Genomic DNA, 14,555 nt, shown 5'->3' with positions numbered 1-14,555 from the left:
TGTGAAGAACATGTCCAGGCCATATTTCAACCTGAGAAAAAAGTTGAAATATTATGTTTTCCATAAAGAAAATGTAATCCTTTTTTTTTTTTTTTACTGCTGTTTTTTTAAATGTCTATTTAGCATATTTCCCCCCAATTCTATTTACCATATAGTGCAAAAAAATTATGACAGTATGAAAAAGGATATAATTATATATTATATATACATATTTTTTAAAAGAAATGAATACTGTTATTCAGCAATGATTAATTAAATTGATTAAACGTGACATTATTGTTTAAAAAAATCCATTTAAAATAAATGCTTTTGAATATTCAATAAAGAATCCTGAAATCAGTTTCCACAAAAATATTAAGCATTTTTTAGCATTAATAATAAGAAATGTTTCTTGAGCACCTAACCAGCATATTTTACAAGTGATGATCATAATCCGTAGTCTATTATTAGCCTTTTTATGCATATTTAAATAAAACAAACTGTATTACTGTACCTTTTTTCTGTAATACTGCATGAGAAACAGTCATGAGAAATCTTGGTAGCACTTTATTTTACAGTCCTGTTTCCCATGTACATACTATGTACTGTACTTATTATAGTAATACAATAACTGGGTAATAACTAGGTACTAACCCTGAACCTACCCCTAAACCTAACCTTAACCCATGTAGTTACTGTACCTTATATTACCCAGTAGTTTCTTAAGTACACTGTAAGTACACACTGTAAAATAAAGTGCAAGAATTTCAGTGCTAGACATTACATTTCACAGCTAACTAAAGTTTTGTAATTCCAGATTACTGTTGGATATGCTACAGTCCATTTGAATTACCCCCAAATGATCCCTTTACTATCTGCTTCCTCTGTGTGTATCTGGTTTTGCAAATTAGGAGCTTGCAAAGCAATGCATTTCATTCTGACATCACTATGATTGTGTGTGTGTGATATCTTTCAGGCTCAAGGGGATCCGTTTCCAGCCCTCACGGTTCTCCAACCCTCAGCGGCCAGCAAAGCAGCGCAAATGAGGAGATTTGGGTTCTGAGAAAACCTTTAGCTGGTAAACACACAGTTTTTCAATGGACAGTTGATGTGGCGTGAGCAGTGAGCGTGATATGCTATGCTTCATCTAAAACTATTTATATTTATTTATGTTTATTATGTTTGCTGCTTTTATTGTCTCATATTAATTGGGAAACTACATGGGATATTTACACGTTTAAAAATATAAAAAATTTCGAGTCAGTAAAAGGTTTTCAATGTTTTTGAAAGAAGTCTCTTATGGTCACCCAGAAAGCATTTATTTGATCAGAAAAACAGTAAAACAGTTATATTGTGAAATATTAATACAATTTAAAATAACTGTTATGTATTTGAATATATTTTTTAATTATTCCTGCAAAGCTGAATGTTCAGCATGATTACTCCAGTCTTCAGTGTCACATGACCCTTCAGAAATCATTCTAATATTCTAATATGGTGATTTGCTGCTCAGGAAACATTTCTTATTATGATCAATGTTGAAAACAGTTGTGCTGCTTAATATGTATGTGGACACTGTGGTATAGCTTTTTTTTCAGGATTGTTTGACGAATTTAAAGTTGAAAAGAACAGCATTTATTTGAAACAGTCTTTTGTAATATTATAAAAGTCAATACTGTTATTTTTATATGTATTTTTACCAATTTAAGGTGTTCTTGTTGAATAAAAGTATTCTTTCAACAAAAAACATCCTATTGAGCCCAAACTTTTGAACGGTAGTTTATAAATATAAATAAAAAGGACTATTCAATTGGATTCCAAACCTTAAAAGTCCCCCTGTGGTGAAAATCAAAGTTTTAATTTTGTTTATATGTCTGTGTGGTGTTTTTAATGACAAACCATGTGCAAATTCATAAGTCAACAGCATTGCTGAGTATTTTCTCCTTAAAACTGCAGTGAACCAAAGACAGACTGAAAAAAAATACGCTGGTGTTTCTGACGTCACAAACTACCTTGTAACCATTTAGGTGAACGTGTGATCGCCAACGAGTGGATCTCTGAGCTGGTGTGAGTAAATGTAGGAGGCGGGGCTAATTTGCATATTCATAGAACCGCATCTTCTAAATGAGGCAAGGGTGTAGAGCAGGGCTATTCATCTGGCGGCCCGCGGATGGTCCGGCTAATCTAGTTTGATACGCGCTTGAAACGTTTTACGTGCAAATATTTCAGTAGTTATTATGTCTCCCTATTTCTGTCAACTGAACCAGCGATACCGATCATTCGTAAATGAATCATTCTTTTGGTTTGATTTTTTCTAAACGCGCTTGCATAACAGTCTGAAACTATTCGGATTCGTTGGGACGGACCGCTCTGTCACTGAATCATCTGAAGCGGTTTCTCGGTCAGTACAGTAACAACAAATAGCGCTGTTTTCAGTTGTTTCACTGGTTGTTTCAGCACGGCCCAGTACGGAGTTGCGTTTACTCCCGGTCCCGGACACTATTATTAAACAGCGCTGCGACAACCAGTGGGAAGCGTTTCAATTCGACACACACCTCTCTATTACAAACCACAAATCACAAATCACTCGATGATTTAACTAGTAATAAATCGGATGAAACAGCCTCAACATTCCCAAAAAGACTGATGAGGAGAGCAGGAGAAACATTGTGCCATGAACAAAGTTAGAAGACTTTAAAACCCCTAAGAACCACCCTTACAAACATTTACCATGAATGTACTGTAGTAATTTACCATGGTTTGGGCAAAAATGTGGAATATTTATATTGAATATGTTATAGTCATTTATACTGCATTAGATTTATTAGATGGGTAGAGGAATCATAGAATTCATTTCCGTTTTTCTGTTCCTTTAAATGATGTCAGTATCTTTATGAAGATATGGCATTTTTTTATACAGTGGGAGTGAGTAGCGGTTATCAAGTCTCACTGTCAGAATATTTTCATTTAAGCATAACAATTATAAATAAAATAAGTCTTATTTCTTGCCAATAGCTATGAGCTTGTATAAATCATTTATTTGTTCCAAGGAAAATCGTTGAACATTTGAAAACAGTTTTTATTTATTATGGTCTTATATATCTGCATAATGTTGGGTACCACATTTCCAAGTAAATACAATACTTTTTTAGGTTTACTTTAGCTTATTTATTGAAACTGTTATGTTTCAATAAATAATGTGTCAATAATGTGTCAATAAATAAGCTAAACCCCCAAACCAACCCAACTCAACTTTTTGATTTGATAATCCGGCCCTCGAATGTAGCTAGTTGAATAGCCCTGGTGTAGTTACATTCAATCTATTTTAAGGCATGAAGAATTTTTTTTTTCAAGGAAAAAAATAGTAAATATGTCATTTTGGTTATCAAAGGTGAGTTTTAAGGGATAATATGATTGACTACAAGGGGGATTTTTTTAAGATTTTCTTTTTCCATGGAAAATAAAAGGAAAAATATTGCAGAATTTTTGACCTGCTCTTTTTCATACAATTAAAAAAATAAACGATGATTCACATGGTCAAGCTCTTAAAAGGAAGAAAGCACAATATTCCAAGTCTTCTGAAGCAATATAATACCATAGTAGGATGAAAAGACATTTAAGTGGTTATTCACTGAAAATATCATCAAATCTCATTTGTGGATTCATTTGTGGTGCTTCAAGAGCCGTCGCAACAGACATCAGTGATGTTATATACATGGCTCTTATGGATGTCGGGACAATACGCTTAAATGTTTTGAAATTACAGAAGATCCAAAAACTTTAACTTATACAGTCATATCAATTCAAAAAAGTTTGTTTTAAGTTATTTGTCAACTACCTAAATACGGTTACACTTTATTTCAATATTCCACTTTAGACATTCTACTGACTATAAGTAACTTTGCAACTACATGTCAACTAACTCTCATTCATTTGCAAGTATGTCAACTAACTCTCATTAGAGTATTAGAAGACTGCTAAGTCAGGGTTAGGGTATAAGTAGAATAAGTTGACATGTACTTGCAGAGTCAAGATATTAAGCAGTAATAACTGCTAGTTGACATGTAGTTGCAAGGTTACTTACAGCTAGTAGAATGTCTATCGATAGAATGTACTATCGAAATAAAGCATGCACAAACATGGACATACTCAACGTTTTTTTTTTATTTCTGGTTTCTTGCATGATAACTTGTACCTGCCAGCAGGGGGCAGTGTTGGCAGCATGGGCAGCACAGGCAGTCTGACCAGTGGACGTTCATCTACTAGCGGACAAAGCAGTAATGCCAACGCTCATCTCACCAACTCACCAGTGCCCGTGCCGACCACCCCCACACACTCACCCGGAGTTAACACACATGGCCTCAATGTGCCGGGACTGCATGCTCAGGCCGAGGGCGTGAAGGTGCGGCGCACACAAAGACCATAGATGCACACGAGGACAGATGTATAAATTCTCTCTTTGTCTGTCTTTCTCTCTATTTCTCACATTACTGATCATGTATGTGTGCATTTGTGTGTGTGTTTTAGCTGTTGGCCACGGTGCTGTCCCAGTCAGCCAAAGCAAAAGAGCATCTTATGGACCAATCACAGTCTTTAGATCCTAATTCAGGTACTACGATATGTATACCAACATTCTCAGAACTAACTTCACTTTTCTTGTACAATTACTGGTGTCCAGCTGAATTTTAGGGGATGTTTGAAGTCAGTAAAATAGCAAAACAATCTAGTGATTTATAATTTTTTTTGAAGAGTGTGTTTGTGCTTTGTTTGCCTGGTTTGATGTTTTGCTATAAAAAGATCAATTGTACGTGTGTGCAAATACTTTTGGGATCCATTGAAATTTATATTTTATTTTATGGTTTTAAAACCCCTATTTACATTCAAATATTAGACTGATCTTAGAATACAGGTTTGTCTCATTATGTCTCATTTGTACACATCTCATATATCCATTGTTCTATGCGTCCAAAAGTTTTAATAAGCCCATACGTGTATTCAAAGTTCTGGTAAGTAAAAATATATAAAAAGGTACTTGTTTTTAATTTTATTTACTTTTTTGCTGTAGTGTCTTCTCAGCGGACCCAGAGTGCATCTGCTGCCCCACGTCAGCAAAAGAAGAAACCCTTTGTGGATCCATTGCTGCAGAGGAAAGATGAAGTTTCAGCTGAGAGCAAGGCAAGTGTATGTGTGTGGTGGCCCAGATGTGTTTATCATAATGTTAGTGTTTTAATGAGAATGAATGTTGTAAGTAAAGCTTGATTAATCACTTTTAAACATATAGCCTACTACTTTTCAAAAGTTTTGGAAAGTTTTTTTTAAATATATTTTATTTTTAAGAAATCTTTTATTCTCACCATGACTGCATTTATTTGTTCATAATACAGTAATATTGTAAAGTATTATTATAATAGTATTATTCTAATTAGATATATTTTAATGTGTAATTTATTCCTGTGATGCAAAGCATCATTACTCCAGTCTTCAGTGTCACATGATCCTTCAGAAATCATTCTATTCTGATTTGCTGCTCAAGAAACATTTATAATTATTATCAATGTAAAAAAAAAAGTTATGCTACTTTTTTGCGGAAACCGTGATACATTTTTTAGGATTCTTTGATGAATAGAAAGTTCAAAAGAACATCACTTATTTGAAATAGAAATATTTTATAACATTATGCTTATGCATGTCTTTACTGTCACTTGTGCATGACATCCCTGTTTAAGGGTTACTATATTCAGTTATATCAGGGTTTACGTTAAGGTGTTTCAAAGAACATATCCAAAATCTACAGTATTACTATGGTATGTTTGATTAGTGATATATGATTTTAAAGCAAGAATATTTTTTTTGCTGCCACACAGTGGTTGTAGTGTGTACTACATGACACACTTTCATACTAGGACTTGGAATCATGATACTGTCAAAGCAATGTCTGAATTGTTGATGTGTTTCCGTCTTTCCCTGACTTACTGTGTTTGTGTGTGTGCGTTGTAGAGCTCAGAGGCTGTTGTTGAATGGCTCACCAGTGCACAGCTGCAGTTCTACACTGCAAACTTTCTCACTGCTGGTTATGACCTGCAGACCATTAGCAGAATGACACCAGAGGTAACACAAACACAACGCTATCAATCAATTCTTTATTCTATTAAAGATGGAATAAATATTTAATTCTATATTTAGTTATCCATTTCTTTCTTTCTGCTATATATTACCACCATAAACAGCTGCCATCTTTCAAAATACTCGAAAAGTATTTTAACGCTTAAAATATTTCATATTTTGGAGAGTGACTTAAGTGTCCAGATTGTTTTTGGGGCCATTGTACATTATAATGATAGTCAGAAACTTTACACACTTTTGCAAATTGCTCTTCAACTTAAAGGAATAGTTACACTTGAATTAAAATTATGTTGTGTGTGTGTGTGTGTGTGTGTGTGTGTGTGTGTACCCCACAGGACCTCACTGCTATTGGGGTGACAAAACCAGGGCACAGGAAGAAAATGCTTTCAGAGATCAGCAAAATGAACATCCCAGACTGGATACCTCAAGAGAAACCAGTAAGAGAAATAAAGTCGGGTTCCAGAAAAAAAAGAAGGCTTTCTAAAAAAAAAAAAAAATGAATACAAAATATGTATCTGTATACTATTTCACATCAAATAAGCACATTTGTGACGTTTATTGTAGAACATGATTTTCAGGTTTTGTGAAGTCATTGAAGCAAAAGAATGATAAACCAAATATGAGTTAAAGTGTTTTGCTGATAATATTATTTTTTATAATAATAATACTAATAATAACAACATAAAATTTGAAAAGTCAAAATTATTATTTCATTAGTTTTTAGACTTTGACCCCACTGTATGTATATACACATGTACAAACTTGCTGTTCAACTCTGTTACTAAATATCTGTTTAACTTTGTAGGCCAGTCTGGCTGAGTGGCTGTCTGCAATTGGTCTGAATCAATACTACCAGACTCTGGTTCAGAACGGCTACGACAATATGGACTTCATTAGTGATATTACTCTGGAGGACCTAAAGGAGATTGGCATCACTAAACTAGGCATGTATACTACACATCATTATGTTTATATTTATAATAAAAAAAAAAATTCTTGATATCTGTCACGATAAGATCCAAGGAAGATGGAGATCATTGAAAAGTAACAAGTTTGTTTAATGAGTAACTCAGAACACAACCAACAGGCGAGACAGCATGCAATGCACAAGACAAGCAGAAACTAAATACACAGATGATAACGAGACAATGACAGACAGCTGTGATGATCATTAGTGTCCATGGTGATTGATGACGTGCAGGTGATAGGTGATCAGGTGATGGAGGGAAACAGGAGGGATGCTGGGAAGCGTAGTGCCATTGAGGTGTGTGACAGTACCTCCCCTCCCTCCGCAACCTCACGCCGTAGACAGACCGGCGGCCGGCCGGGCAGGCGGAGGATGAAGAGCAGGTGAAGGGCAGACAGAAGGCAGGAGGGACCAGGACGGAGCAGACGGTGTAGGCGGCCAGGGGAAAGCAGGCTGTGGAGGCGGCCAGGGCGGAGACGACGGAGGGAGGAGCCATGGTGGAGGCAGGGTTGACCATTCCAGGGGGCCGACTGACGGGGGCGGAGCAGGTGGAAGAGGAGACCAGGGTGGAGCCGGAGAGCCGACGAGCCCAGGCGACGCGGAGGGTCGGGCGTCACATGGCGACGCCACTGGCTCTGGCGACTAAGGTGCAGGCGGGAACACAGAAGGGCACGGTGGAGACAAAGGGAGTGAGGACCAAGGAGGAACAGAAGGGAGTGAGGAGTCCAACAGAGCCGGGGGGACGAAGGGACGAGGTGTATCCAGAGGAGTGCAGTCCAGAGGTGAGGGTAGGTCTCGGCGGACATGATGAGAACAGGCTCGGTCTCGGCGGGACGGGCGGTCTCTGCGGGACGAGCGGTCTCTGCGGGACGAGACTCTGGGCACAGACTGGGTTTGTCTGTGGGCTCTGGACGAAGACAGGAGGTGTGGTGATGAAGGCTGGTGATGGTGGTTGAGCAGTGATGTTAGAATCAGCCTCACACACTGTGAAGGCTGAACCGCTCAACCACAGCACATGATCCAGGTATAGTGCTAACGTACCCAGGATCACTGATGCTGGAGCTTGCTGGTGCAGCTGATCGTCCAGTCCGTGCCAGAAGACGTCATCTGCCCGGCTTACCCCATGAGAAAGCCCCAGGAACTCGCAACATATTCCTCGATCTGGAGGCCCTCCTGGAAGCAGGTCACCAGTCGAGTGACGGGATCTGAAGAGGTGAGGAGAACACCCATATTACGTTTTAGGTCCGGTATTCTGTCACGATAAGCTCCAAGGAAGACGGAGATCATTGAAAAGTAACAAGTTTGTTTAATGATTAACTGAGAACACAACCAACAGGCGAGACGGCATGCAATGCACAAACAATACCAGACACTGAACTTCTTCTTCTTCATGGCGGTTGGCAAACAACTTTTTAATGTGAATTACCGCCACCTTCTGAAATGGAGTGTGGATCAAAATAGCCTACTTTACTCGCTACTAATTAAATAAACAAATATCTAATAAAATTATTAATATATTATCATTCACATCATTATTAATACAATTTTAATACCAACTAAACTCATATCGTAGACCTAGGCTGCGTTCCAGTCCAAAATTGTCATGCCCTTCACTTGCTAACTTACCTCCGTCTTGTTCACTCGGATGTACGTCATCGCTTACGTTGCACGAGTGCCCACTACTGGCGGAAACTGCAATTGGCTGAATTGGAACGTCCTAAGCCCTTGATCACTTGGAATCAGCCATGGAGTTGATTTATTATTTACATTTTTTTTTCCTTTAAGAATTTGTTTAATGCAGCATCCAAATGTATATAGGTGTGTTTGGGTTGTTTTAAATTAAATATATATATATTTAATTAATATATCAGAGTTGTTTGTGGTGGTGGTGATTAGACGAGATCTGCGGTGACGTCACAATCGTGTTGCATTGTGGTATATGGAGCTGCCTGAAGTGTACATATGAAGTAGACTCGCTCCCTCGGACAAAATCGAGGGAACAAGTGTCTGTCCATATAAACTTCCCTTATCCACTTCACGAAGTGGAACGCACTTCAAAATGGCGGCAGGGATTCCCCCGAGGGGAAGTGCTTAGGGAAGTTCGCAAGTGCGTGTCTAAAAGTGGACTGGAACGCAGCCCTAGACACTGAACTGAAGACAAGCAGGAACTTAATACACAGATGATAACGAGACAATGACAGACAGCTGTGATGATCATGAGTGTCCATGGTGATTGATGACGTGCAGGTGATAGGTGATCAGGTGATGGCTGATAGTGCGCTGGCGGGAAACATGAGGGATGCTGGGAAGTGTAGTGCCATTGAGGTGTGTGACAATATCCTTGCTCAAAAGACTGGCATAGTTGGTCACTAGTATATTGTGTTTTGGATGATGTTTTCTAGTGGGGGATGCATGTGCTGATATGGTCAAGCATGACCATATTGAACAGCATGAGGAATAAGAGGACATTTAAACACTCAGGAGCACAGAAATGGAACAAGTTGGATATTAGATGTATATCCTATGCAGGTTTCAGCCATAAGGTAAAAAAAACTTTCTTTGTTCCTCTGTGGTGGCATGTGTATTTTCAAGAAGAAGCTGACACAACTCTTCCCTCAGCACTTTACTTAAACCACAATCAAAGCACTTACTAAACTAAATGTTTTTCTCTTACTTTATGTAATTTTACTTCTGCTTTAGATTTTTTACTAATTTTTAAAATGCAGCATTGTGGTTTTGTGAGTACTTTTGGATCTTGTATGAAAAACTGTTAATGTTTCTCACTTGTGAGAAGGATGATAATAGCGTCTGCTGATTGTTAATAGGGGATATGGTTTCTTTGAGTCTTCTTTTATGCATGTTGTTTTTGTCTAATTTTACATACAGTATATCTGTTTTAATGTTTATGATGCATTTGTGCCCAATGCCAATGCTGGTAAAAAAACAAAGGAAAATAGTGTGATGTAATGAAAATATTTATTTTTTTGTCAAAATAAACAATATGACTAGACTGACCCACAATTAATATTCATGTTGGTCTTTTCATCAGGGAAAAGATTACAAGTTTAACCTCACAAACAAAAATAGTTACTGTCCACCTCTTTTTTTCTTTCCCACTAAGGACACCAGAAGAAGTTGATGTTAGCTGTCAAACGACTGAGTGAATCTCCAGAAGCAGACATTCCCACCAAGGAGAGCCAGATAGAAGAAAGCACAGACTCAAAACAATCATTAGAAACCAGCACAGAACCAGATGTAAACTCCGTCCCCTCTGTTCGAATACGCAAAAGAACAGAAGGCCGTGGCTCTCCCCGGCACAGCACCCATGGGCGAGGCATACAAAGAGCTAATGCCCCTCCTCCTCTGAGAAAACCTAGCTCAATTGAGAGTCCCACCCCAACACCTCCACACACCCCTACTAAAGGCAGAACCTCACCTTCTGCTTCAAATTCTCCTTCACATATCCCTTCCTCCCCATTAAAAACACAGAGTAGGGCCAGAGGGTCTTGTGACTCTCCCCGTTCGCATGCTCACGCTCGTAACGTTCCATTACTTTGCCTACCACCTGAAGGAGAAACCGAAGAGGGCAATGGTCAAACCCCATCCCAGCCAAGAAGTGGACAGTATGTTACTGATGCTGAGCACGACTTACCTTTGCCAGACTCCTCTGTGAAATACGCAACACTAGGTGGACATAGGGTCACTCCTTGCAGTTCAGCGAAAGCCTCTGGTGAAACTCTGGACATCAACAGTGTCAATCGCAGTCAGTCATTCGCTACAGCTCGGCCTCGCAGACGGACTCGTCCTCCAACTCCACCGAAACGCTCGTGCTCTTCCATTTCCACTGGTAACCTGGCTGATGATGAGGCTGTGGCTGATGATGTAATGTCTGGCGAAAAAAGGGCTAACAATTTGCTACTCAATGTGACATACAGGGAGCGCAGACGTAGCGATTGTGGAATTGCCTCTGAAAAATCTTCATCTGGGGGCAGCGTTAGAGACATTGCTGCCATGCTTGAAATGTCCAATCTTGGAAGCAGTGGTAAAGGAAGTGGTTATTTGCAGGTAATTAAACAGTTACTCTCAAAATAAAACAATCATTCTGTGGTCAACTTTAAAGATTCAGAGCAATTATTGCTGACATCAGAATTGTCCCTATTTACTTTCTTAAAAAGTTCCTGGACTCATTTTTACTAGTTAAATAGCAATGTTTTACACATGCTTAGGTACGTATTGATGCCTAACTGAGTTTTGATGTTTTACCTGTTCTTCAGGCAAGCCAAAACCTCCTTCGGCAGAACCGAGAAGTTCTGAATTCCGATGCAGATAGTCGCCGCCGCACAATCAGTGAATTTTACGACTCTCAAAAGCAGCCTGACAATGATGTACAAGAGGCTGAGATGAGACGAGCCATGCAGGACCTCGCACATCATGGACCAGCACCTTGTGAATCCCATCCAATTAAACAGGCTCCTGAGCCACGTCCACGTTCCATGATCACTCATCTGGAAGGAGTTGTTTCTTCTCTGCCAAAAGAGGAGTGGTCACGGATGGATGCCACTGCAACTTTGAGAAGACCACGACCACCACATTATTCAGATAGTGAACATTTTAACCTGACAGAAACGAGTACGATAAAGCGAAGGCCCAAAGCATTGGCTCCACCACAGAGTAACGGCACTGATGGAGATGGGCTAGAGAACTTTCGGAGAAGACCTGTATCAGAAGCTTGCATTGGAGATGGCGGTAGGGAGGAAGAACTGCAACACGCCAGCTTTGGCTCTCTTCCCAGACAAATACTGAAACCCCCAGTTTCACCTAAACCAGCAATGGCACTTCGCAAATTCGATCCCCCAACTCCTTCGAGGAGGGTTCCATTACCTGGACCAGAAGGTCAACATAGCCCAGGTAAGAATGTTATCTATGAGGTCATTGTGTTCCTCATATTATCTCACCATTTGTCCTGCAAACTGGCTAACAAGCATAAATCAGCCTAGCAAGCCAACATAGAAATTCATGCATGCATGAAATTCATGGGTATTTTTAGACAGCAGTTCAAGGAAACCAGGTCCTCTGCTTAGCTTGATATCAACAGAGACCTTCCTGATATCTAGTTGATGTAGTAAAATATATTTTCTGAATGGATTTAAGTAAGTTGTACATTACATGGTTTCTTTGTCTCTTTATAGTGGAGATTAAGAAAATCCCCCCTCCAGTATCTCCCAAGCCAAGTCCACCTCCTACATTGCCCAAACCTGTAAAAATCAAGCCAATCCATACCACTGGAACTCCCAGCTCTCCTCAGGCTGATGTTCTCAGCCCATCCAGTGCCTCCTTCAGCCCTGCTTCAATTGAACAACTGGAACATCTACCACAGACTTTGAGTCCGGTCACCCCAAAACCAATGGAGGTCTCAAGCATGTTGTCTCCACGTCCAGCAACTTCTCCAGCTCAGAGCCCACAGACACCCCAGACACCCCAAACCCCACAAACACCCTCTACACCAGGTTCAGCTCCAGTAAAGCCCCCGAGGTCCTCCATGGCTGGTCTCTCAGTGGACATCCCAAGCCCTCTGGAAGTGGAGATCCCTGGAGTGGACATGCAAAAGAGGCTTAGAGAAGTAGAAAAACGGAGAGAGGAAGATGAAGTGAGGAAGCAAGAACGAGTAGAGGAAGTCGGAATTGCTAGAATGGAAAGGACAGGTCTGATCCAGGTTGATCCAACCTTTCAAGGTGAACAAGGCCTGATTTCAGGTTCCTCAGCAGGGAGTCATTTCAAAGAGACAGGGGAGGGAGCAGAACCGGTGGTAATGAGAAGAAGGAAGGTAGGCGTAGCCAGACAGACACAAGTAGAGGGTGAACCACAAGATGGAGTTGGAAAAACAGAGGTGGAAAGCCAAGGGTTATTGATAGCTGGTTCAGGGAACATGGTGCAACTCAAACTGGAGGAGACCAGTGCGTCCCTGGCTGCTGCTCTGGAGGTAGTGGAGGAGAAGATTAAGAAGGATGACAGGTATAAAAGTAGATGTTTCTAGACACTAAAACAAATTGTGTTCTTGCTCCTTGGCACTTAGCAGTCTCTTCATTGCATGATGATGATGTTACTTGTTGAAACTCACCATTCTTTTTCTTCTACTTTCTGTTTATTTTCCTTTTCAGCTCCATTGTGGACAATAAGAGCACAGTTAACATTCTCGATGACATTGGCAGCATGTTTGATGACCTTGCGGACCAGTTGGATGCCATGTTAGATTAAAAATGAAAAAATATATTAGATTCCTTAGGAAGTGTGAAACACTCAAGCTTCATTTTTTTTCAGTGTGGACAACCGAAACCAACTTTGATGCCTCAGCAGTATTGGAATCTCGATAGGGCAAATTAAGCTCTTCCATTCTAACGTGTGTCTAAGTCAACAATTGAGCATCTCTGAGAAAAGCCTAAGATCTAAATTTTGACTAACATCATTCTCCACCAGCTTTTTGTCTTACTCTAGTGGTCAGAATAGGTACTGCAAGTACATATCCTGACCTGCAAATACGGCCTGCTGTCTTGCTGCTTCCAGAGATAAGCACAATTTTAAGAGAGGTTATGTGACAAGCTTTCTAAATATCAAGCAGAGAAATGCTAATATGTGTGAGTGTGTGTGTATATGTGTGTACAATATGTGGGGTGAGAGTTCGATGAATATTTCTTTTAAAGGCAGTGCTAAGAGCAGTAAATGTACATCATATTCTCTTTGATGATGTTAGGAAGCTGTATTGCTCTTTTTCAAATCTCTGCTGAGAGCTTGTCCACAAGTAATGGGGAGCTTTGAATTTCACCTTGTGGTCTTCAGCTGGACAAATTACTGAAAAACACTTGGTTTGGACAAAAAATTTGAAGAGCACAGTCCCATTTATGATCCTGAAAATATTATGACTTTTTTGGACTATTTCTTTGATCCCTTGAAGTATAATGAAGAAAAGCTTTGGACTTAAAGAGGTATATTGTAATCTTTACGTATGTTATTATTGTTGTTGCTGTTGTTGTTGTTGTTGATGTTGTCAGTGTGTGTGAATGTTTGACTGTGTAGTGTAGTTTTTGCATTGACAAATCCCACTCTGCCCAAGGTGTAATACATAGATATAGACAGAATTCAGAATAAGACGCTGGAAAAGAGTAGTGTATATATGACATATAGGTTATAGTTATCATTGATAGTCTAGAGTATGGAATGCATCAATACGGAATGATACAGACACCTGCTCATTCCTAATGTGCTATAATAAGTGTTTATGTGTGTGTTTGTTTGTGTGTTTGGAGGGGAGGTCTGTTTGAGAGTGAGAGAATAAGGAAGTGTGTGTTTATAGTTCTAGGAAAGAGATGTTTGTATGTTTGTCATCTCTTACAAAAATGTACCATGTTTTTGGACATGGTACCATGGTATTTTTGAAGTATCTTGGATGACCATGTATTGTATATTCTACAGTACATGAATATGGTGATCA

At 39.4% G+C, this 14,555-nt stretch overlaps 1 protein-coding gene across 1 annotated transcript in view; it reads left to right on the top strand.

Annotated features, from left to right (window-relative positions):
* The window catches only part of si:dkeyp-9d4.3 (caskin-1), a 74,533-nt gene extending 61,009 nt beyond the window's left edge, over positions 1 to 13,524 (top strand). The window contains exons 12-22 of the mRNA XM_056258738.1: positions 956 to 1,057; positions 4,182 to 4,381; positions 4,507 to 4,588; positions 5,045 to 5,154; positions 5,977 to 6,087; positions 6,438 to 6,539; positions 6,908 to 7,046; positions 10,191 to 11,134; positions 11,344 to 11,977; positions 12,259 to 13,081; positions 13,228 to 13,524. Coding sequence (XP_056114713.1) covers positions 956 to 1,057; positions 4,182 to 4,381; positions 4,507 to 4,588; positions 5,045 to 5,154; positions 5,977 to 6,087; positions 6,438 to 6,539; positions 6,908 to 7,046; positions 10,191 to 11,134; positions 11,344 to 11,977; positions 12,259 to 13,081; positions 13,228 to 13,324 — 3,344 coding nt within the window. The 3' untranslated portion in view covers positions 13,325 to 13,524. The remainder of the gene's footprint in view (positions 1 to 955; positions 1,058 to 4,181; positions 4,382 to 4,506; positions 4,589 to 5,044; positions 5,155 to 5,976; positions 6,088 to 6,437; positions 6,540 to 6,907; positions 7,047 to 10,190; positions 11,135 to 11,343; positions 11,978 to 12,258; positions 13,082 to 13,227) is intronic.
* Positions 13,525 to 14,555: the final 1,031 nt, after the last annotated feature.

The sequence above is a fragment of the Rhinichthys klamathensis genome, unplaced genomic scaffold (genome assembly GCF_029890125.1).
Source record: "Rhinichthys klamathensis goyatoka isolate OS25496 unplaced genomic scaffold, OSU_Roscu_1.1 h1tg000157l_1, whole genome shotgun sequence".
Lineage (NCBI taxonomy): Eukaryota > Metazoa > Chordata > Actinopteri > Cypriniformes > Leuciscidae > Rhinichthys > Rhinichthys klamathensis.
Note: the sequence above shows the minus strand (reverse complement) of the source record. Positions and strands in the feature narration are given on the sequence as shown.